The 24,373-nt window shown below is 37.5% G+C and overlaps 1 protein-coding gene across 6 annotated transcripts in view; it reads right to left on the reverse strand.

Annotated features, from left to right (window-relative positions):
- Window positions 1-436: 436 nt before the first annotated feature.
- The window catches only part of DOCK11 (dedicator of cytokinesis 11), a 190,179-nt gene continuing 166,242 nt past the window's right edge, over window positions 437-24,373 (reverse strand). For all 6 annotated transcript variants that reach the window (XM_023758478.1, XM_023758474.1, XM_006082189.3 and 3 more), the window contains 9 exons: window positions 20,489-20,595; window positions 17,386-17,508; window positions 12,767-12,880; window positions 12,082-12,228; window positions 7,199-7,409; window positions 6,655-6,845; window positions 6,147-6,247; window positions 4,322-4,460; window positions 437-908 (listed from right to left, as the gene is read on the reverse strand). In XM_023758478.1, the coding sequence (XP_023614246.1) occupies window positions 786-908; window positions 4,322-4,460; window positions 6,147-6,247; window positions 6,655-6,845; window positions 7,199-7,409; window positions 12,082-12,228; window positions 12,767-12,880; window positions 17,386-17,508; window positions 20,489-20,595 (1,256 nt within the window). In that variant the 3' untranslated portion in view covers window positions 437-785. The remainder of the gene's footprint in view (window positions 909-4,321; window positions 4,461-6,146; window positions 6,248-6,654; window positions 6,846-7,198; window positions 7,410-12,081; window positions 12,229-12,766; window positions 12,881-17,385; window positions 17,509-20,488; window positions 20,596-24,373) is intronic.

Consider the following 24,373-nt stretch of genomic DNA (forward strand, 5'->3'; position numbering starts at 1 on the left):
GGGGAGGCAACTGAGGTACATGCCCTTGACTGGAATCAAACCCGAGACCCTTCAGTCCACAGGCTGAGGCTCTATTCACTGAGCCAAACTGGCTAGGGAAATTCTCTCTCATCATTGATGTTTCCATCTCTCTCTCCCTTTCCCTTCCTCTCTAAAATCAATAAAAATATATTTCAAAAAGACTTGAAGGAACAACAATCTTGGTATTTTTTATGTATGTGCTTTCTTTGTGAAATTTTCCTTATCAAATAATGTTTTTGTCTCTTCTAGCCCAGCCTTGACTACCAGTAGGCAAGATTTCAAATTATCTCCCCAATCGGAAATACCCATGTCTTATGGAAGTTCGATCATTTTTTCCTCTAAGGATCAGTATAATGAATTGAGCTTCCTGTCAAGAAAAATGCTAAGTTCAAAGTATTATTTTCTTCACTTCGAATTACAAGTAAGTTTTACCTTTTATTGTGTTCTGTTATACAATTTTACATAGTACCATTATTATTTTAAGCAATAATTAAGCAATTTGGATTTATGTTTTTGAGCTCTATTTCTCAGTATATAGATTTACCTAAAAAAAGTACAAACTAAGCACAGGGGTGCAATTTTCCAGGCACTTCCACGTTGCTTAAATATTTACAAATATGTAAGCACCCTGTTTGAAAGCATGAAAATTTTGGTGTCAGAAGGGAACACTCCATGTATATCAAATCTTTAAATTTTAACATTTGCACAGCTCCAAATATTCCTGAGAAAGTTCAGTCTCGTCCTCACTTTACATCTGTGGGTCCTCATATTTCAGCAGCGTATCTTGGGGAACCATAACCTCTGTCACTGGATGTACCACTAATTGCACAAAATACATGTAATGTGTCGTTCATCCAGGGAGAATGCATTGTGTCTTCTTGTATTATCTAAAACAAAGGAAATATGCATGTTTATAATGAAGCAAAACAGCCACTGCCAAAAAAGTATGTGTATATGAAATTACAGGCATATTTCAATTTATCAATGACACTTAGCTATTTAAAATGACATCAAGCAAAGAGCAAAAAATAACATTACCGACTTAAGTCTTCAAAGCTGTATTACAAAGGCAGCATAGCAAAAAAGCAGAAAAGATCTGGTTATTCATTAAGAAAAACAAAAGACTGTAAACTGCAAAATTCAGTAAGAAGTGAGAGGTAATATAATCTTTAAAATATTTTTCTAACACACAGTCATAATAAGATCTCTAAACAGTGGACCAGGGGTCCTCAAACTACGGCCCGTGGGCCACATGCAAATACAAATATTGTATTTGTTCCCGTTTTGTTTTTTTTACTTCAAAATAAGATATGTGCAGTGTGCATAGGAATTTGTTCATAGTTTTTTTTTAAACTATAGTCCGGCCCTCCAACGGTCTGAGGGACAGTGAACTGTCCCCCTGTTTAAAAAGTTTGAGGACCCCTGCAGTGGACTCTTTGACATGAGTTTATGGACCATCTTCTAACACAGTGGTTCTCAGGATCACCTGTGGGGCTTTACAAACATGCTGATACCCATGCACCTTCCCTGGAGATTTGGGAAATAATATTAAATGAAGTGTCATGGTGCATATTTCTAAGCACACACTATAATTATATAAGCTAATTGATACATAAGATTTTTATGGAAATGAAGAATGTCATAAAATATATTTCATAGCCCATAAATATATAAACACATAGAGTCATATTAGTATACATATTTTTAAATGATCTATTTTGTGTGATCAAAAGCAACAGAGATCTTATGTTTAGATCAGATGAAATAAAAGAATAGCACACATATAACTTCCAACATCTTCATTATACCATCCCAACTTAGGTTTCAAGTTTTCAATACTTGGTTCTCTCAAGTTAGCTCTGAAACTTGATTATTAATCCTGCAAATTGGTCTATGGTGGCAGTAATGCATCATATCACTTATGTTGCTATAAATCATGTCTTATATAAAATCTGTAAGAGACAATTCCTCTTTATAACAATCATCATTCATGACACAAGTCTGAAAGCATATAGAGTTTTATGAGATGACTAACTGTCCATACCTTTCAGATGTGACCAGTGAAATGGGCAACTCATTGTAAAGAAAATAAAACATACCGAACAGACACTACAATGGCCACCACAAACTCTAAGAAATCTGTAATTAATAGTTTTAAGACAATATAAGTCCCTTTGAAAAAGTCAACAGCTTCAATAAGTTTTTAAACTTCTTTTTAAAAGCACTGTATATTTTGGTATACTGTGACAGAGTATATTGAAAAGGAAAAGCCAGGCTATATGTTTTTGTTAAGTACTCATTTATCAAACTCAACAAAATAAATCATATTTCAATACACATTTACATTTTTAAATTTTGTATTATATTTTCCTTTGGGAAACAATGTCTCAATGTATATGACTGAAAAGGAGCTCTCTTTTATGTGAGAATCTAATAAAAATATTGATTTACAAAAAAAATCACTATAAAGTCAATGTTTGCCCCAAGTAAGGCACATTCGAATATGATATAGTATGACAAGAGAGCTTATATAAATATAAACCAATAGAAACTAAGATTTTTCTTGGTTAGCTAACAATATATAATATACAGGGTCTAAAATATTGGTCTCTACAACTAAATAAAATAGTCATGATTTATGGGAATTAAATGAGACAGGTGGAAAATATAAGAGCAGATTTGTAAAATCTATGGTTCAAGGAAAAAAAAAACCTATAAAATGACTGCTCTAAATATCTTGATCACAGTCATAGCAGTAAATTGAATAATTTGTTTTCAATTTGAATAACAGAGTTCATGCAGCTAGGTCATGCAGCTGCATGCAAATTAAACAATTTTAATATATACACATTGGCTTAAGATAACATGTATAATTATTTTATATCTTCTGTGAAAAAGGAACTTTTGCTGTTTATTTCCCTAAGAATTATGAAGAACAGAAACCCATAGACTGGACAGTTTCTAGGAATAAATTATGTCATCTATTTGATAAAAGTATACCTCAGAAAAGTGATAGTAAAGAAAGGCATACCCCCTCGGATGGACTGAGCTTGAGAGAGAGACAATAAAGAAAGTGGAATGGTTCCCTAATTTCCTAGTTTTGATCACCTGGCTGCTTTGAGAAAGAGACAAAAAAGGGCCTACGAAAACTGAGCAGCAAAGGGATGCCTTGGAACAGTATGCACTCATTCCTAAGGGAGCTAACAGAAGTAAAGATAGAAAAAGAAGAAAAATAACACTGATTCCAGATTCCTTAAGCCAATAAGATTCCCAGCTATAGAGAAGGGCGAGTAGGAGACTGGGACAACCAACTGGTCATTTAAAGATGGGATGATGAAAGTCTGGTTGACTGGATTCTCTATACTGCGATGACAATGGTTAGAAAGTTAGACTTCTGGTCACTCAATGCAGCCTTAGGCTAATAGTAACTAAATTCCCTATTGCTCTTCCTTAGAAAAAGCAGACAAAATAAATTCAGCGGAGTAGAGCTTGATTTAAAGTCAACTAGTTGTTTTCCTAGAAAAATTCTTCTTTTCCCCATCATCCCACAGTTCTTTGGGTGCTAACCACTGTCAGCCTGTTTGTAAGTACACCCTCTGTGTGGCAGTCTCACACGGGTGAGTGCCTTCAAGCAATCACTGAAATACAGACAGCAGGACAGATGTTGGTCTCCTTTCTGGAACCAGCTTTAAGAATGTGTTATCTAAATGGTTGTACTTTAATGGCATAATTTGGCTCTAAGTGCTGAATGGATCTTCGCTTCTATACTTTTCAGGTTGGGTTTTACTAAGTTAGCTATAATTGTCATTAACACTCATAGATTAAAATGCCAATAAGTTTTATAAAAATAGGGAGTTTTGCAGGCTGTATGGGTATTAAGACAATTTCCAAATTTTGGAAATCACTCAGGATCTCACCTAAATAACAGTATCTAGTTTCTTACAGCCACAATAGGGATATTCATTTAGGGATTTGGCTATTGAGCCAATCATTAACTTCTTTAGGACCCTTCTATAGAGACTCATCCATGTTCACAGTAGAATGATACAGACTTGTTCAGCTAGTCACTTCGAATGGCATTGTGACACAGAGAACAATATGGTTTATTTCTGATAATTGCTTTAGCAACTGCCTCAGATAATTGCTTCAAATTTGATTTGCATATTTAAATGATTAACAATATGAGCAAATTTTAAAATACTGACTGAATAATTTCAAGGTAATGCATTTTGAAACAGATTTTGTTAAGTAACACGTAAGGATCCAAGATCTTGTCATGTTCAACCACCCTAAAACTTACCTGCTCGTGGATAATGTCAGACAATTCTTTCACCATTTCTCTGAAATTTGACTTTAGGCCTTCATGGTACTCAATTTGATCCTCTTTAATTAGCCGCTCATTTAGTTCAAGTGCAATGCTGCATGCTTGTATGAATTTCCTGTGGATGAAGATCAAAGATAAAGGTTTTGTTATTTACTCCCAGAAAGTCTCATTGATAATCATTTTGATATTAACTTTAACTATGGCTTTCTTGCCTATAAGATTAGAATCCTATAATTTCTCACTGTGCCTTTGCTAATGCCACATCCTATTTGAAATGCCCTTTCCTTTGTTTTCTATCTTTTCTCTCAAGTTTCTAATGTCCTTTAAAACCTGGTTCAAAACATATACCCTTAGTAAGCCTACTCGCTCAGTCATTTACTTGATATTATATCAACTACATTTGTGCTAACACTAATTTGTATCTGTAGATAATGAGTCATTCATTCAAAAATACTTTAGCCGAAACCGGTTTGGCTCAGTGGATAGAGCGTCGGCCTGCGGACTGAAGGGTTCCGGGTTCGATTCCGGTCAAGGGCATGTACCTGGGTTGCAGGCACGTCCCCAGTGGGGGATGTGCAGGAGGCAGCTGATCGATGTTTCTCTCTCATCGATGTTTCTAACTCTCTATCTCTCTCCCTTCCTCTCTGTGGAAAATCAATAAAATATATTTTAAAAAAATACTTTATTTGAGGCTCACTATGTACCCAGGACAGTGTTGGGTGCTATTGGTATGAAGTATCTGCCCCGAATTCGTAAGAATGGGGGCAAAGTTGATGACTTACCATAAAAGTACTTTTCCATTATTTCGTGTATTTATGTTTAATAGCCATAATTAGAGTGTAGGTCTTAGGAGACAAAGTACTTCATTGCTCATTTGTTTTTTATTTCTGTCATAGCAACTAGTAGAATATTTTTGTACATGCCAAGCCCTAACAAATACTGGTGAATGAATGACTACTGGTTACTCTGCAACCCAGAACAGCTGGTGACACACAGGAAAAGTAAATGAAATAAGTTGGGAGCAAATGAATGTGTAACTTTAGTCTACTTTACTCAACTGTCTCTCTTATTCTGAATGTAAACTCTTTTCATATATTAAACAGCTTCAAACATTCCTTAGCTTACAGCAGTGGTTCTCAACCGTGGCTGCACATTAGAATCACCTGGGAATCTTTTTAAAATCCTGATTTCTGGGCCTCATTCTCCGGAAATTCTGTTTCTTTGTTATGGGGTGGGGCCACAACATTAGTAACAAAGAAACAGAATTTCCGGAGGACGAGGCCCAGAAATCAGGATTTTAAAAAGATTCCCAGGTGATTCTAATGTGCAGCCAAGGTTGAGAACCACTGGCTTACAGTGATGCTCACTCAAGACAAGCTATTACATGTGCGAGACTGGCAGAATTCAAGTGGAACTAAGGACATAGGACAGGAGGCAAGCCTCTCCAATCCTTCCAGTTCCACTTTTATTCCTACCCTAAATGGTCAGAAATGCTGTGGCATGAGGTCGGTGGGGCAAAGGAGGAAACTGCGTAATGAATTTAGGCTTGTGTTTGTGTCACAACATCCAAAGCAATAAAGTAAGTTGGTTTATTTAATCTCTTGCATCACTAGGGCATTAATGTCCTGCAGCAAGAAAGAGATCCCGCATTTACTCTGTAATTACCATTAGGAGGTCACTTAAATATTGTAAAAGAGAACAGAGAATGGCTTTTTCTGGACAGATATTATTTGGTGAATATTTTGGTTTCTTTTAAGAAGAAAATGGAGTACAAGAATAGTGAAAACTACAAAGCACTTACCTAAACATGTCTTTCAACTCACTGACTTTCTTAGATGGATACTTGCTAGCTTGACTGTCATTTAAGAAAGCTCTTGCATATGCTAATGGGCCAGCATTTACCTAGATTACAGAAGAAGAAAAATGAGAGTTGTCAGAATGTAAATTTTTGCATTTCTCTTAAAAAAAATACCCAAATACATTAAAAATCTGCATCTGAGAAACGTATTTACTATTCTTACTGTAAGCTTATTTGAAAAATGATTAACTAAAGCAAATAATCTGCAAAGATGATATTCTAATAAATTAGTTAATGATTTCTGATATGTAAACATGGAATTTGGCTATCGTCAGAGGAATTTATGTTAAAGTTCTCTTACATAACACAATATTTATTTGAATTGAACATAATTTCTGTATCGAGTTAATCAAAATTAATGCAAAGGTGTTTGCACTCAATAAGACTATACCACTTAGGAAAGCAAGAAAACACCAAGAAACATCTAATACGTGTTTGACAACCAACATACCTGCACTGAAACACAGCCCTGCAATTTCAGTTGGAGCTGAATCATGTCCACATCAGCAGAAGAGCAAAGTTTTTGCAGCTCTGCAGTTTTATCTTTTATTTCATCAGTAGCAACATCAATTGGCTTTAAATTAATCTGCTGTTCATAGTTTATAGGGATCCTCTTCTTCACATATGGAAACGAGTTTGAAGCTATTAAAATATTAAGATTGATTTACTATCTCAAAAAGTCATTTGTTCAAACAGTCAAATTAATTTTTAAAAATCCACTGTGCTTAATTTTCCCCAGGCCTTCTCTAGACAATACCATAGGGAACCATAGAGAACCTTATTACTTCAGTATTGAGAAAGAAATTATCTTCAGAGCAATCACGATTTACATACAGGAAAACTGATTTAGCACATACCTCTTTGTGCAAGCCAGTGACTTAACAGCAGAACAATGAATGATTAAAATTTCAGTTACATTTTCTGGCTGGCCAGCTGCTATCTGTGTTTATTTCAAAGGACCAAGTCAAACAAGTCATATGCAAAGTCCTACTTACTAGTCAGGATTGTACGACGTTTGCACTGTTCTTCTATGCAGCCTTGCTTTTTGCCGGATAATGTATAAGGAGCCTCAAAAACAAATTTGTTGATATTATGGTTTCTTTCAAACTCAGTCTTTCTTTCTGTGAGTTCTTTGTCATCAAAGTAGGGCTTCACATAAGTGACTTGGATATGAGCATATTTTGGATCAAGCTCTTTGGCATTTACCTATAAATAAGAAAGTTCTGGTTTTTATTGAATAAAATGGGAAAAGGGGGTACAGGTAAGCTACTAACTCTTTTGAGATCAATTGAGGTACATTGCCACTATGGCCGTGTTCCCAATTGAACAGATACCTGGAGGAGGTCTTTGTTCTTTTTTAGGGATCATTTCCTTCTATATATCAGATACAGAAACCTATTTGTAGATTACAGAAATGTAGGAAGAAGATAAAAACTATAATCCTACCACTCAGTAGTGACCATCATTTACATATTCATACATTTCCTTTCAATCTTTTTCCTATGCACATATATTTACAAAACTGAGATAACTGTTTTATAATCTGAATCCTTAAAAATATATTAAAATAGTTAATTGTATATTTGAATTCCACCTCAATAAACATGTATTAGAGCAGCGGTTCTCAACCCGTGGGTCGCGACCCCTTTGGGGGTCGAACGACCCTTTCACAGGGGTCGCCTAAGACCATCAGAAAACACATATATAATTACATATTGTTTTTGTGATTAATCACTATGCTTTATGCTCAATTTGTAACAATGAAAATACATCCTGCATATCAGATATTTACATTACGATTCATAACAGTAGCAAAATTACAGTTATGAAGTAGCAACGAAAATAATTTTATGGTTGGGGGTCACCACAACATGAGGAACTGTATTAAAGGGTCGTGGCATTAGGAAGGTTGAGAACCACTGTATTAGAGAGAGGACTCTGAGATGACAGAGCATCAGAAATCTACCTTCCTACCTAGACAACAGTTACATTGTCAGAATCTGTCTCATGAAACTATTTCGGGACTCTCTAGTCTGTTGAAGATTTGCAACTTCTGGGGGAAGACCTAAACAGAAAATTGCAGGTGATTTTCATTTTGGTAGTTTCAGCTCTTGGCACAATGGCAGCTACTCATACACCTCACCTCAGCCCCATGTCAGGCAGCTGTGCACATGTTCCCGAACAGCATTATTCACAACAGCAAAAACATGAAAGCAACCCAAGTGTCCACCAACACATGGATAAACAAAATGTGAGACACACACACACACACACACACACACACACACACACACACACACACTGGAATATTATTCAGCCTTAAAAAGGAAGAATATTCCACAAAATGAAAATTGCTTTGAAGATGGTGAGTGGTAATGGCTGCACAACAATGTGAAGTAAGTTAATATCATTGAACTATACACTTAAAAATGGTTAACACAATATATTTTACTGGAGGCCCGATGCATGAAAATCTGTGCAAGAGTAGGCCTTCCGTTCCCCGGCTGGCTTCGCCTGGGCCCCAGCTTCGTCAGGAAGGACGTCCAGAAGACGTCCAGTCTAAGTAGCATATTACCCTTTTATTATTATAGATGTACTCCAGATCAGCAGTCGCCAACCTTTCAGACATCACAGACCACCAGTGATCCACGGATTATCAGTTGGCGACCACTGCTCCAGATGGTGCCCAGGACCCTCTTTCCGTGTTTAAGCCAACTAACATTGACTTGTGCCATTGCCAATATCTTACATTTTATGATAGTCAGGCCTTTTTGTGTTTAGTGTAGGAAGCAAAATATCAAACAAACAACAGAAACCTTCTAAAAAATAGTCTCTGTAACTCTTTTTCCCTCCACATATACAGGATGGACAGGGGATAGAAAGTTTCTTACCATCTTTTAACTTCTCCAAATCTATTCTACTTGCTCTTACATAAAAACCTAAAAGCCTATTTCCAGAAAACTTAACCTTCTTTTATCTCCCATGAAAAAGCTAGATCTCTCCAGAGAGCCATCAGGAGATAGTTAATTATCTGGCTAAGACAAAATACAGAAGTAAAATAAAAAAGGCCACGCCTGATTTTAACTTTATAAAGTGAATTATGTGTGATAAATCATTCCAATAGTACACAAGGGAATATATGAAAAGTAAAAAATATCTTTCTTCCCAGGTAAGACTCTAGTTCCTCTCCTCAGGGCTAACCATGGTTAACAATTTTATATGTATTGTTCCAGAAATTTCCTAAGCATAGCTTATACAAGTGAGTATATGTGAATAAGTTTTTACACAAATGTGATCATACTATCTATACAACCTGCACCTCATCTTTTTCCCTTCTAAGCAATATATCTTGGTAGATTTCTAAGTATTGATATGAAACTCTTAACACCTACTTTACTATATCCATTCTGTGGGTAATACCACCATTTCTTTAGCCATATGGACATTTAGACTGCTTTCAGGTTTTTGCTATATAAACTTTGCAGCAATAAATAACTTTAAACATACAACTTAATGTATGTACATCTACAAAATAAAATTTTAAATGTGCAACTGTTGGGTCCAAGGAAACATACAGTTTAAAATATTGGGATATATTACTGAACTGCTCTTTACACTGTCTGTACTCTTAAGTACATTTTGTTCTTTGGCAAAGTAAAAGAGTGTTTTTTAATTTTTACTCTCACACATTAAGAAATAAGGATGTTAAAAGCAGCAACTTCTTATTATATCTGTTGCCTATCGGGAATGACTAAAATATTGTGCATACAAATAATGTCAGGAGTTCAGGCACCTGATGGTGGTTTGTCATTAGCACATGTTGTCCAGGTTTTCAGAGGCAGAATAAAATAGAAAACTGTATGCTGTTCAGTAAGCCTGGCTTTCCATTAATTCCCCATTTATAGTATCAGTAGTGTGGTGGCAAACCTAAGACTATCTGGCTACAAGGAGATAAAAATCTTCTGCTCTCTTAATGCAATAAAACACAAAATAGTTAAAACTAGTAAGGAAAGAAGCAAGGAGGTCCTGCCAAATATTAATGAATTTTGGACCTACCAGTAAATCTATTTTTATATGTCTAAAGTTAAAGAGATGTAGGTAAATCTACAAAGTGAACAGATGATTTTCACAGTGGGCAGTGAAGTCTCCACCATTGCCATGGGCTTTGCACTCTGGCAATGCTACCTACTAGCTGTTAAGTGCTTTGCAAAGCACCATGCCAATCGGGAAATACTGCTGTGGCCTACAGATCCTAACTGTATAGGTCCTTTCTACCTTAAAAATCAGCTCACTGTGGCAAAAAGTATGGAATTTCCTCAAAAAATTAAAAAGGGAATTCCCATTTGATGCAGTAATCCCACTTCTAGGAATATATCCTAAGAAATCAGAAACACCAATCAGAAATAATATATGTACCCCTATGTTCACAGCAGCACAATTTACAATAGCTAGGGTTTGGAAACAGCCTAAGTGCCCATCAGCAGATAAGTAGATTTAAAAACAGTGGTACGTTTACACAATGGAATACTACACTGCTGTAAAAAAGAAGGAATTCTTACCATTTGCAACAGCATGGATGGACCTGGAGAGCATTATGCTAAGTGAAATAAGCCAGTCAGAGAAAGATAAATATCACATGATCTCACTCATTTGTGGAATATAATGAACAACATAAACTGATGAACAAAAATAGATCCAGAGACAGAGAAGCACTGAACAGACCATCAAACCTCAGAGGGAAGGAAGGGAGGGAGAGAGTAGAGATCAACCAAAGGACTTGTATGCATGCATATAAGCATAACCAATGGACACAGACAGTAGGGGTGTGAGGGCATGTGCTGGGGGGTGGGAGCGGCTGGGAAGAGGTCAATGGGGGAAAAAGGAGATATATGTAATACTTTAAACAATAAAGAATTTAAATCTAAAAAAATCAGCTCTGTTCCTGGGCACTCCCGTGGTAACTAAGGATGGTCAGAAATTCGTGCTATGCTTTCCTGAAATTCTGTCTATAGGGACCTATGCATTTCCCAGGAAAGGGCCTCTCTTGATGGAACTTTTCTCATCCTGCCTTGGCAGGGCCTGATGAGAGGGATAACCTTTAGAATAAGACCCAAGGTATCTCTCCTAAACCCACTTCATTATAAATGTAACTACTGAACTAAGGATATCTTTGAATAAAATGTGTGCCTTGAGATGATTTTAATCATTAAGTATAACATTGAGAATCATGATGAGCAACAGCAATCACAATAATAGATAACCTTTATTAAGCATGCTGGCTTCTATTATTATTAATGAATGTTTTTTATGTACCAGAAACTCTAATCACTTTCCATATATTTACTCATTTAATCCATATAAAACTCCATGAGGAAGGCACTAATTATTATTATTTTAATCCTCAACAGAGGACATGCTTTTTATTGATATGAGAGAGAGGGAGAGGGGGGAGGAGAGGAGAAAGACACATCGATCAGTTGGCTCCCATAAGCACCCTGACTGGAGATTGAACCCACAACCTGTGTATGTGCCCTGACTGGGAATCGAACCCGTGACCTTTCTGTGTATGGGATGACACTCCAACCAACTGAACTACACAAGCCAGAGCAAACGCACTATTATTATCTCAATTTTACTGAGAAAAATAAGGCACAGAGAGGTTAAGTAACTTCCCCATGGTCACACAGCCAGCAAGTGACAGAGAATGGAGATTTGGATCCTGCTCTCTCTGACTCCAAAGCCCCTGTCCTTTCACTATCTGGAAAGATTCTATTTCCATGCTTCTCCTCCATCAGCTAATATAAAAAAAAAAAGTCAGGAGCAATATACCATGCTTGGAACTACCAAATAATGATTTCACAATGTAGGGTATAGTTACCTTGTCTGAATCCTGAATTATTTTCACATTCTCTGTACCAAATTTTTCACCATAAAGTTTAACAAGTCTCAGGGAAATCTCTGAGAGGCCAGTGAGCTTTGGCTCTTTGTAGATGTACTCCTTTCCATCTTCTTCTTCAAAAAAAGACTGTTGTGAAGTTAAACATACAATCATTTATAAATCGTATGAGCAAATAGCATTTAAAGAAAACCTACTAAATGGCTACTAATAATGCATTTGAAATACATTTGAAATAAAAGTACTGAAATCCACGTCCATATATTCCCCCTTTTAACTTCAGATAAATGAGAATTTTCAAATTCACAGTCATATGAACATGATTGGCCTAAAGATTTCCACACTAGATTTTTCTAGTTTCCAGTATACTTACCTGTTTTTTATTTGAAAGCTTGAACTACTAAATATTAAAAATATACTTTTGGAAGCTTAACAGAAAATGAAAGTGAGGGGAAAATTCAAATGCTATATGCTGGACTCTGACCTAATAGGTTTAGATATGAGAGCCACAGTGAACTTTGTACTTACAACAGAGGCTTCCTGCGGTTGTGATAGGCACTCTATCTGGACAGAATTCCAGAGCCAGTAACTGCTGCTATGGTTATCTAATAATGTAAAGGTGAATATTTAAAAAGAAAAAGAACTTTATGAACTAATGTATACTTACTTGGCCATAAAAAGCAACTCTGAAGAAAGTGCCTAAAAGTCTTTTTTTTGTGTGCATAACCTCCAGAATTTTTGTGTAAGCTCCATGAAGAGTTCTATAAACTTGAGTAAGTTTCTGAAAAATGAGAATACACAAATCAGCTTTGTCTATTGGTTAAATATTAAATGTCTTTAAGATAAATGCCCAGGGGATAAAAAACATTTCCTTGTCAAAATGGTTTTGATAGGGTCATTCACACCCCCATCCCTACTATCACAATTAGACAAAATCTTAACTTTAGGTCTAAGGATAGAGCTAAAAACAGTCAAACAACACTGTATTTTGAAGTATCATGCTTTATTTCATTAACATCTGAATGGTAACCTGCACTTTAAAAATACTATATTATTACTGACTACTACTATTTTTGATATTTCTGAATTATTTAAACTGAAACAGAAGCAAAATGTTTTGCTTGAATTCTTAGGTGGAGAGATAGAATAAACAATTCATGCAAAAACTTTTGGAGATGAAATACAGATACAAAAATAAGTAATAGTATAAGCCTCAGTGAGGCGTGCTTTTATACATGTACACAGATGTTTTCAAAGACTATGTTCTTCTTCACACCCAGAAAAGGAAAGCACGTGGTGCAAAGAACATTATCAAGAATGTGAAATGGGGAGAAACCAAGATGGCGACATAGGTAAACACCGGGAAATTGCTGCCTCCGACAACAACTTCAAAAATACAACTAAAAGACAGAACGGTCATCATCCAGAACCACAGGTAGGCTGACTGAGTGGAAATTCTACAACTAGAAGGAAAGAGAAGAGCACACAGACTCAGAAGAGGTGTGGTGTGGAAGTAAAGTGCAGAGGTACAGAGGCTCCGGCGCGTGCGCAGGAAAGGGGCTGGCACCTGAGGATGCGGCTGTCTTTTTGAATCGGGAGGGAGTCACAAGCTCCCGACTGCTCTGAACTCCGGTTCCGGGAAATCTCTGGGGTCCCAGGGCTCATACGGGGAGAAACTGGACTGTCTGGCAGCAGGCAGAACTCGGAACTTGAGGGCGGCTTTCCCTCAGAGGTGCTGGCAGCAATTACCGGGACACTGAGAAGCGCGGCCCCTTAGGGCAGGGCTGAGAATCAGACATAGCTGCTGGCTCCGCCCTGTTGATTCCGAGACCCCGCCCCATCCAGGCTGCTGCAAAGCCTTTTGCATATGAATGCCCGGGTCCTTTGCAACTTGAAAATTACCTAACAAATTGCAGCTGGGCCAGAGAGACCCAGAACTTCCAAGAGAAGGCCCAAGGCCCCACAGCAGCTTGCATTGCTTCACAGCTGGGCCTCATCTGGGCACCCCCAAACCCCTAAAAAAGGAAGGGGAATCTGCATATCTCTTCATAGCTCCTGCTGGGTAACCTCAGGAAGAGGCTTAATTAGCACCTCCTTAGATCCAAGAGCCAGTGTACCCAGTGGTCAGAATGGGACCATCCAGATTACAACTTCTCAGATTCATAAGAAACACACTCAGGGGGAAGACTCAGTGAGCACCAAAGCCCCACTGAAGCAAGTCTTGCCCCAGAAGGGTGTCTTCAGCACAGAAGTTCTCCCACTGCAGACACAGCTGATTCTCACTGCCAATTGGCCTGGAGGTCAATTCCTCCCAGTGATACCTACAACAATCAAGGCTTAACTACAACAAGACTGTGCACAAAGCCCACAAGGGGGTGCACCAAGAGTGTCCACCTCAGGTAACCGGGGAGGCTGAGCCACTGGGCCCTGTAGGACACTTAGCACACAAAGCCACTCTATCAACACAGGGAAGCAGACAAAATGCAAAGACAAAGAAACAGGTCACAAATGACAGAAATGGAGGACAGCAAACGACTGGATATAGAGTTCAAAACCACAGTTCTAAGATTTTTCAAGAATTTTATGGAAACTGCCGATAAATGTAGTGAGATCCTCAAGAAATCTAGTGAGACCCTCGATGTTGTGATAAAGGACCAACTAGAAATTAAGCATACACTGACTGAAATAAAGAATATTATACAGACTCCCAACAGCAGACCAGAGGATCGCAAGAATCAAGTCAAAGATTTGAAATACGAAGAAGCAAAAAACACCCAACCGGAAAAGCAAAATGAAAAAAGAATCCAAAAATACGAAGATAGTGTAAGGAGCCTCTGGGACAACTTCAAGCATAGCAACATCAGAATTATAGGGGTACCAGAAGAAGAGAGAGGGCAAGATATTGAAAACCTATTTGAAGAAATAATGACAGAAAACTTCCCCTACCTGGTGAAAGAAATAGACTTACAAGTCCAGGAAGCGCAGAGAACCCCAAACAAAAGGAATCCAAAGAGGACCACACCAAGACACATCATAATTAAAATGCCAAGAGCAAAAGACAAAGAGAGAATCTTAAAAGCAGCAAGAGAAAAAAAGTCAGTTACCTACAAGGGAGTACCCATACGACTGTCAGCTGATTTCTCAACAGAAACCATGCAGGCCAGAAGATAGTGGCAAGAAATATTCAAAGTGATGAATAGCAAGAACCTACAACCAAGATTACTTTATCCAGCAAAGCTATCATTCAGAATTGACGGTCAGATAAAGAGCTTCACAGATAAGAAAAAGCTAAAGGAGTTCATCACCACCAAACCAGCATTAAATGAAATGCTGAAAGGTATTCTTTAAGAAGAGGAAGAAGAAAAAGGAACTCTTACCATTTGCCACAGCATGGATGGAACTAGAGAGCATTATGCTAAGTGAAATAAGCCAGTCAGAGAAGGATAAATACCACATGATCTCACTCATTTGTGGAATATAATGAACATCATAAACTGATGAACAGGGACTGATCCAGAGATGGAGAGGCATTGATTGGACTGTCGGGCCTTGGAGGGAAGGTAGGGGAGGGTGGGGGTAAGGGGGAAAGATCAACCAAAGGACTTACATGCAAGCATATAGGTCTAACCAATGGACACGGACAACGGAGGGGGGGTGAGGGCATGAGGGGGGGGGGGGGGGTAGGGGGTAATGCGGGTATAAGGACACATATGTAATATCTTAATAAAAAATATATTAAAAAAATTTTTGAATAAAAAAAAAGAATGTGAAATGACAACCTATAGAGTGGGAGAAGATTTTTGCAAATTAAAATCTGATGAAGGTTTTGGATTCAGAAAATATTAAGAACTCTCATAATTTAAAAAAAGACAAACAACCCAATTTTAAAATGGGAAAATCAACAGGTACATGAAAAGATGCTCAACATCACTAATTATTAGGGAAAAGCAAATCAAAGAGATACCACTTCACACCTATTAGAATGGCTCTTATCAAAAAGGCAAGAAATAAATGCTGGCGAGGATTTGGAGAAAGGGAACTCCCTGTGCACTGTTGGTAGGAATATAAATTGGTGCAATTACTATGGAAAACAGTATTGAGATTCCTCAAAAAATTGAAAGTAGAACTATCAACTGATATGGCAATTCCATTTCTGGATATTTATCTGAAGAATGAAAAGAAACATGCACCCCCATGTTCACTGCATAGAATATAAATACTTATAAACAATATGTGTATGAGTGTCATCCCATACACAGAAAGGTCACGGGTTCGATTCCCAGTCAGGGCACATACACAGGTTGTGGGTTCAATCTCCAGTCAGGGTGCTTATGGGAGGCAACTGATCGATGTGTCTTTCTCCCCTCCTCCCCCCTCTCCCTCTCTCTCATATCAATAAAAAGCATGTCCTCTGTTGAGGATTAAAATAATAATAATTAGTGCCTTCCTCATGGAGTTTTATATGGATGGTGATGGATGTGAACTGGAATTATTGTGGTGATTATTTTGCAATTCAAATATTGAATCATTATTTTGTACCCCTGAAACTGATATAATGTTATGTCAATTATATCACAATAAAAATTATATATAAAAGAAAAAATATGGGCAAAGGACTTGAGTATACATTTCTCCAAAGGAGATATACAAATGCTCAACTAGTGCATAGAAAGATGTTCAAAATCATTGGTCATTAAGGAAATACAAATCAAAACCACAATCTGACACCACTTCATACCCACTAGGATGGCTTTTTTCTAAAATATATTTTTATTGATTTCAGAGAGGAAGGGAAAGGGAGGGAGGGAAGGAGGAAGAGAGAGAGAGAGAGAGAGAGAGAGAGAGAGAAACATCAATGATGTGATAGAGTAATTGATCGGCTGCCTCCTGCACACCCCCTACTGGGGATCGAGCCTGCAACCCAGGCATGTGCCCTTGACTGGTTTCGAACCCAGGACCCTTCAGTCCACAGGTTGACACTCTAGCCACTGAGCCAAACCAGCTAGGGCTGAACAGTATTTTTAAGGATGGTAACTTTCCAAGTGGACAAATGTTTCAAAGTGATACATTCAGTATTTATATTCTATGATAAGAAAGAAATGTCATAATATAATTAACCTTCTATTCTTCAGAGGTCATATAGTAATAGTAACATAACTATATTACTACTTTTTCCAAGACCAAAATAAAATATTAAATCACAGATTTAATAAAGGTTTAATATCTAGAAAATATAAAGAACTCTCACAATTCAACAAAAATGGGCAATGATGCAAACGTGCTTACCTCAAACTCACGGCGTTTCTCATAAATTGGAATGATCAGCTTGGAAATCTCAGAAATTACTTCATAACGTTCTGCTTTCCATAAGCCATCCACACATTGTTCTAGCAACTCCAGCAAAACTTCCTGCATTAAGAGAAAAAATGTAATCAGGAATTAAAAATAGTTTTAGAGTTCTGGGCAAATAAATAATGAACCATTTCAAGTTAACAAAAAATAAACAGAATGTACTAATTAAAATGAAATGCACAGGATTATATTTGTGTAACTACAGTTTGAAATAAAATACTTGAAATATTTGAAATTGAAACCATTCTTTGAAATATGAAACGAATGTTGACAATAGTAAACTACATTCATTTGTTTTGTTTATGCATATAATGAAGATGTTAACTATACTTATAAATGGTAATACACTGAGAAGGATTATCTTTGAAAAGGGGTAAGTTGTTTGTTCCAAACTGAGGAGGTCTAAATTAAATTTTATTATTATTGGTTTAACTCATATATTTTAATACAGGCACTAAATCAGGGGTGGGGAACGTCCAGCCCATGGGCCATATAAGGCCCATGAAATCATTTGGTCTGGCCCTGCCAAAGTATTAGGGGTGAGTTAATTAAATGTTTGACCAAGTATAGCAGGTTAATTTTTAAGTTGGTAATTTTGTATGGCCCAAGAATGTTATAAATATCCAAATGGCGCTTGGCAGAAAAAAGGTTCCCAACCCCTGCATTAAATGGAAAACCATTTTTATTTTTCATTTAAATAAACTTGGAAATCAATGTCTTTTATTTTTCTATAGGCTAGGGTATAAGGAAGAAACCTTATTAAGTAAACTAAAACATTAAACAGCACTTCATAGAACATGATTTTATCTGTATATTTCAAATAAAGTATATGTATAAATTATGATTGCAGATCACAAACGAGTTGTAACAAATGTGTTTACACAGAACACTGAGTATAGTTATTGTCTAATAAGAAACATTACTGCTTTCCTTGAGAGTATAAAAGAGAGTCAGGCTCAAGGACATTTTTATGAAAAAGCTAAAGCTACTTTTTGGAAAGCAAGGACAAAACTTCAGTTGTGCTGATCCATTTATCTCCCCTGAACTCCCTGGAATCTTTCTGCTGCCAGCCATAACAACTGGAATTCTATGGAAAATCATCTAAGATCCAAAAAGTGAATTAATTTACCCAAAGGGTCACAGTCAGATAACGAACTGGAACTAAAATTCCAGTATCTCGATTCTGTTATGATTAATTCAGCAAACATATTTTAAATATCTACTCTTCTAGATTCTGGGCATAAAAGGAAACCTCACTCTCAAGTAAGTCAGTGATAAAGCTTGACATTTATGCAGCACTTAATGACCTATAAAGAGCCTTCAGATTTATTGTGAAGTAACCAGGACAGTATTACTATCTTTATTTTACTGACCAGGAGACAGACTCATACAGAAACAGTAGGTAAAGCTTCCAGGAATATCATTTTAGCTTAAGTAAACTAGAGCTAATTGAGATTTGCTTGTATTTTAAAAGACAACTCATAAAGTATTTAGTATTTATGAAGTGTGTCTCTATCACTTTAACCTGACTGCTTCTTGTGTTTCTTAATACAACTTAAAAATGTATTCATATGGGACTACAATTCCTTAAATCTCTCTGCTTTTGATTTTTTCTTCTTTTTCATGTTCCCATTCTTCAATTGTGAAGTTCTGTATGGTTCAGTCCCTGGTCCTCTGGTCTTCATTTGCTATATTATCTCCCATCCTCACTCTGATTTGATTCTTACACAGATATGACTTCCAAATTCGGATTTCCAATCCTGATCTCTCTGCTTAGGTCCAGTTTTGAATTTCTCATGGCCTAATGTTTATTTCCATTTTGATAACCTTTTACTTCAAATTCAACACACATCAAAAACTGAATTCATAGTCTTACCTGTAAAATCATCCATCTATCATTTTTCTCTAATATCCAAACCTGAAATCTCAGAGCTACTTTGACTCTTCCCCTCCTACAGCCAGCAAGTTTTCCTCTTTGTGCCAAAGTTTTGCCTGAATCTGTCACTATCTGGGTTTAGGCCCCAACTCAACTGCATCACATTTGGACCCTTAGGGTAGCCCCCTCTCTAGCCTCTGCCTCTAGCCTCTATCTATCCACTTGCAATACATACTACCACTGAATTAACCTTTCCTCTTCTTTGCTTTGATCTTGTCACGATTCGGCTCAAAAACCTTTAATAGCAATTCAACAGTCTAATGAATAAAGCCCAAATATTCATAGTTTCTCAAAATTAAGACCTCAGCTACTACTTTTCTCTATACAAATCCACTGGTTTAGTCCAAAGGATCCACTTACTTGTGCCTAAAACCTGCCTTATACTTTCCCACCACTTAACTTTTGTCCCTGCTATTCTCCTGTTAGTACGCCTTCAAGATGAACTCATTCTTCAAACCCCTCTCTAATCTAATACCTCCTCTGTTCTACTTCAGCTCAAAGGTATCTCTTTCACCTTTGACTTTGCATGGAACATACTGTTTATATTATTCAAATGGCACTGTCTTATTTTCATTTCGTGATGGTGTCTTATCTCTCAGGTAGACATTAGAGGTTAAAGATCAGACATATCTAATTATTTGATAGCTCCTATATCATCAAGTCCAGAACCTTGCTCATAAGTCAGTGCTCAGTAAATATTGGTTGACTGTGTGACAACTGAATCCATTTGCTACCCATATGAAGTTTAGAGTAGAAATTTTCCATTTCAAAAATACTTGTATGGATCCTCTGCTTAACTGTAACCTTAACAATATTTTAATGGAAGATTCTCCAAACTATGCTGACCCTGATCTGGTTACTGTGATGGTGATTTGAAGATAATAAATGTTGCATTTCTAAAACCAGACATTAGGAAGAGTTCCAGAGACAGGGTTCTCCACATTCCTAACAGGAACATCATTGCTCTGGGAAGTCTTAATGCTTACAGTTCATCAACCCTTAGATACCTTCCAAATTAAGTTAGTTGTACTAATTGTTAAATAAACATATATTTAAGAAGTTAAATTTATATAACTGGCAATGCAGGCCCTGGAATCTTACTTCAGTATAATGAACATCCATCATTCCAGCATCTTCTTTCATTGCTCCTTCTTCATCTATATTGGGAGTAATTTTCTTGAAGGCTGAACATCCATTAGGGAATAATTCTGTATGAACAAAAAAACAGTGAAGTAAATTTATATATGAAAGTGTTTTGTAAATAACAGCCTTAGAATGATTGGTTACCCTTAAAAATAAACATGGATATTCTTTGTGAGGATCAAAGGCATAAGTACAATTTTCAGTTACAAATATTTTAATAAATTATTTTCATTTACTACACATTCTACCAGTCTTTTCCCCAAAAAGTGAGCTCAACTTATTTACAACTAAGTTTCATTCTCTGACTACATATCATTTTCATTGGCTAGTACAGTAAATCTTTCTCTAGTGAGATCTAAAAACTGTTACAAATAATTTCATCCTGTGTTCAACTATGGTCTCACTAAACAAGGAGGGCATGTACTTTTCAGGTAATCACTGAAAGAGTTTCTGTAACCATCTGTAGCTCCTGACTTTACTGGAAATTTTTTGGGAAAAGTCAGTTGTTGTGGGAGGCCTAATCTAGGACTTGTAAGACAGGCAGAAAAATAAAACAGATGGCGCCCACTGGAGCAGCTCAATAGTTGAGCATCTACCTATGAACCAGGAGCTCTTGGTTTGATTCCCACTCAGGGCACATGCCCGGGTTGCAGGCTTGGTCCCCAGTGGGGGGCGTGTAGGAGGCAGCTCATTGATGATTCTCTCTCATCATTGATGTTTCTATCCCTCTTTCTCTCTTCCTTCCTCTCTCTGATATCAATAAAACATCCTATATAATAAAGAGCTAATATGCTAATTAGACTGAACAGCAGAATGACCATCTGGATGACATTCCAGATGAAGCTGGGGCTGCAAGGGGCTGTGAGGGCCAGCCGGGCCCGGGTGAAGCAGCTGGGGCCAAGCCCCTTGCACGAATTTCGTGCATCGGTGCCCTTGCCACTCTAGATGATTCAGCCCTTGCTGACATGCTGGAATTGGCTCCCCAAACCTGAAAAGGGATGATTGCTTGCTGCCAGACAGTTCAGGGCATCTTAATCTACATGTTATTGCCCCCTGTTGGCCAAACACATCGGGCCTCTAGTATTTTAAGAAAAGAAAATAAAACAGATGGAAAGTATGAAGCATTCTTAGAAAAACAGGACAGGACACAGAAGAACCAGAGACTTGGAGCTACGTAGACCCACTTCTGTCACTAACTGTGTGCTTTTAGACATGTTTATCTCTCTAAGACTTGGTCTCATCATCTGTAAAACAGAGATAATTAACTTATGATAATTAAATGAAAGTAAAGTGTTTAGAACAGAACCTAGCATATAAGAAGTATTCAAGCCCTAACCAGTTTGGCTCAGTGGATAGAGCATCGGCCTGCAGACCGAAGGGTCCTGGGTTTGATTCCAGTCAAGGGCAGTACCGCAGTTGTAGACTCCTCCCCCACCAGGGCCCTGGTCAGGGTACACGCAGGAGGCAACCAATCGATTTGTTTCTCTCACATCAATGAATCTGTCTTTCCCTCTCTCTTCCACTCTCTCTAAAAATCAATGGAAAAATATCCTCGGGTGAAGATTAAAAAAAGAAGTAGTATTCAATGAATTGTTATTACCAAACAAAGCTGCCAAAAATATACTAGCTTCTCCAAAACAGAATAAAATAATTGCTGCCAGCTGGTATAGTAAATGACTCTGCAGCTGGATCCCTGGGAAGTAGGAAGTGAGTTCAAGCTGAGAACAGGTGCTATAGGATCATGGACCAAATTGTCACTGTCAGGCAGGAGTTTAGGTACAGAAGACTACATTGTTGCCCTACAGATTCTGGACAGAGGAAGATGTCCAACAACTCCTGTTGTTGCTACATTTACCCTTATCTAAGTGGGTAATTTTAGAGTTAAGGAAAATTCAGCCTCCTTATGACAGAATCTTCTAGTCAGTGAAAAGTGGCTGGTCACAAAGGGAACAAACACTTATTGCAATCTATTCTACAATCTAGAATCGATTGCAATCTAGAAAAACCTATTCTACAATTTCTCTAATAGTGATGCTTAGAAATAATGACTACTCACAGCTAAATATCTGGTAAGCATCCCGGGTGAGAAGTTGGAGAAGGAAGAAGGAAGGTTTAAGAAAGCCAAACCACATACTGCGATTTCTCAGAATTCTTGTGGGAAAAGATCATGTTACAGGGCTTAGAGTTTGCCAACTCTTCTTGTCTAAATGAAAGCTAACAAGACATACATGTATCTTCTGATAAGATGCTTGATACAACATGGGTTATCAAGTAAGAACCACACTGTTATTAGAGATATGAAATTCTGGTGAGGGAAGATGGAGTTGCTTTAAAGTACTTTGTCAAGAATGGAGAAACACATAGGGGATGGTCAGTGGATTTCTGTTAAGGCAGAAGGCGTGTCAGAAATAATGAGATTTACTGGACTTTAGAACTGTTTCTGTTCAAGCACATTAGCTAATAAAAACCACTGAAGAAAGAACATGACACACTTGAAAGTATGACACACTTCATTTCTGAAGATAAGCATGCCTAAAATGGTCTGTTACAGACTTCTCTTCAAAGTACTGACCACAGCAAGATACGGAACCCATACCAGAATGTAAATCAATTCATTTCCTTCTTCGACAGAGTCTTTCCATGAAAAGAAAAGCAAAAGTCAGCTGAACTAAACATTGTGCTCAGTGACACAATTGATTTACATTCAGGACAACATTCCTCCTGATCGTGGACCAGTAACAAACAGGCCTCAGGCTGGCAGGTGGTCTCCAGGGCACTCAAAGTAGTCTTGCAGTAAAATATCTCAAATTTAGGAGAAAACCTTCCACTTGATCATCTCTATGAAATTAAGAGCTAGGCAGTAAGGAAGAGGGCCCTAAAACTTGAGTGAAACCACTCCCGTGGAGGGTTGGGCAGTGGGAGAAGGGGCAGCAGCCAGGCAGCCCAGGTTCCAGAAGGTTGTCGGCACTCGCCTGCCCCCGCAGCCATAAGGCCAAGAAAAAGGTCAGTTCCACCAAGGGGACAGTGAAGGAGCCTAAGAGGAGATGGGCAAGCTTGTCAGCTAAACCTGCTCCTGCAAAGTGGAAACAAACAAAAAAAGTACAAACAAAAGGGGGAGGGGAGCAAAGGGAAAACAGGCCAAAGTGGCTAACCAGGAACCTAAAGATCTGCAGAAAGTGGAGAAACTAAAAATGAGGGGAGTCCAGCCTTGGATGTAGCAGAAGAGAAAGAAGCCAGGTCTGATTAATACCATGTACCATGTCTCATCAGTGATCCCTGCCTCCCTTGTATAATTCAGAGGAATATTTATATCAACTATTTTGGAAATGCAATGTTTGTAGTAGCTCTAGAAACATTTTTAAGAAGGAGGGAATTCCACTTCATCCTATTTTTTAAGTCTAAATTTAGCTTCTTTTGCTGGTTGGGTTTTTTTTTTTGTGGGGGGGACAACCAGAAAATAGTGGGATATTGAATATGGGAGAGGATTTGATTATCTTGGGCGTCAGCTTAATATTCCATAGATGGGGTAGTTTTTATATCCTATAATACAAAAGCATCCTAAATGGCAATATGGAATTAGTCATGCATTTAATATGTCTTGAACATATTAAATTACTTCTATTCTCATGTTTTTGGTAGAATTATTTCCTAAATAAACCATTCCTTGATCTTGGCCTCTCCCTTTCAGGATTTTGTGCATCTGCAACATCTTTGGTATAGTAGTTCCAGTTTTCCTAGTAACTTTGTTAATGTGCTGTGAAAGATTGAAGATTTGACTATCGAGAGCAGTGGTCGGCAAACTCATTAGTCAACAGAGCCAATTATCAACAGTATGATTGAAAT

Source organism: Myotis lucifugus, unplaced genomic scaffold, assembly GCF_000147115.1.
Source record: "Myotis lucifugus unplaced genomic scaffold, Myoluc2.0 scaffold_2, whole genome shotgun sequence".
Classification (NCBI taxonomy): domain Eukaryota; kingdom Metazoa; phylum Chordata; class Mammalia; order Chiroptera; family Vespertilionidae; genus Myotis; species Myotis lucifugus.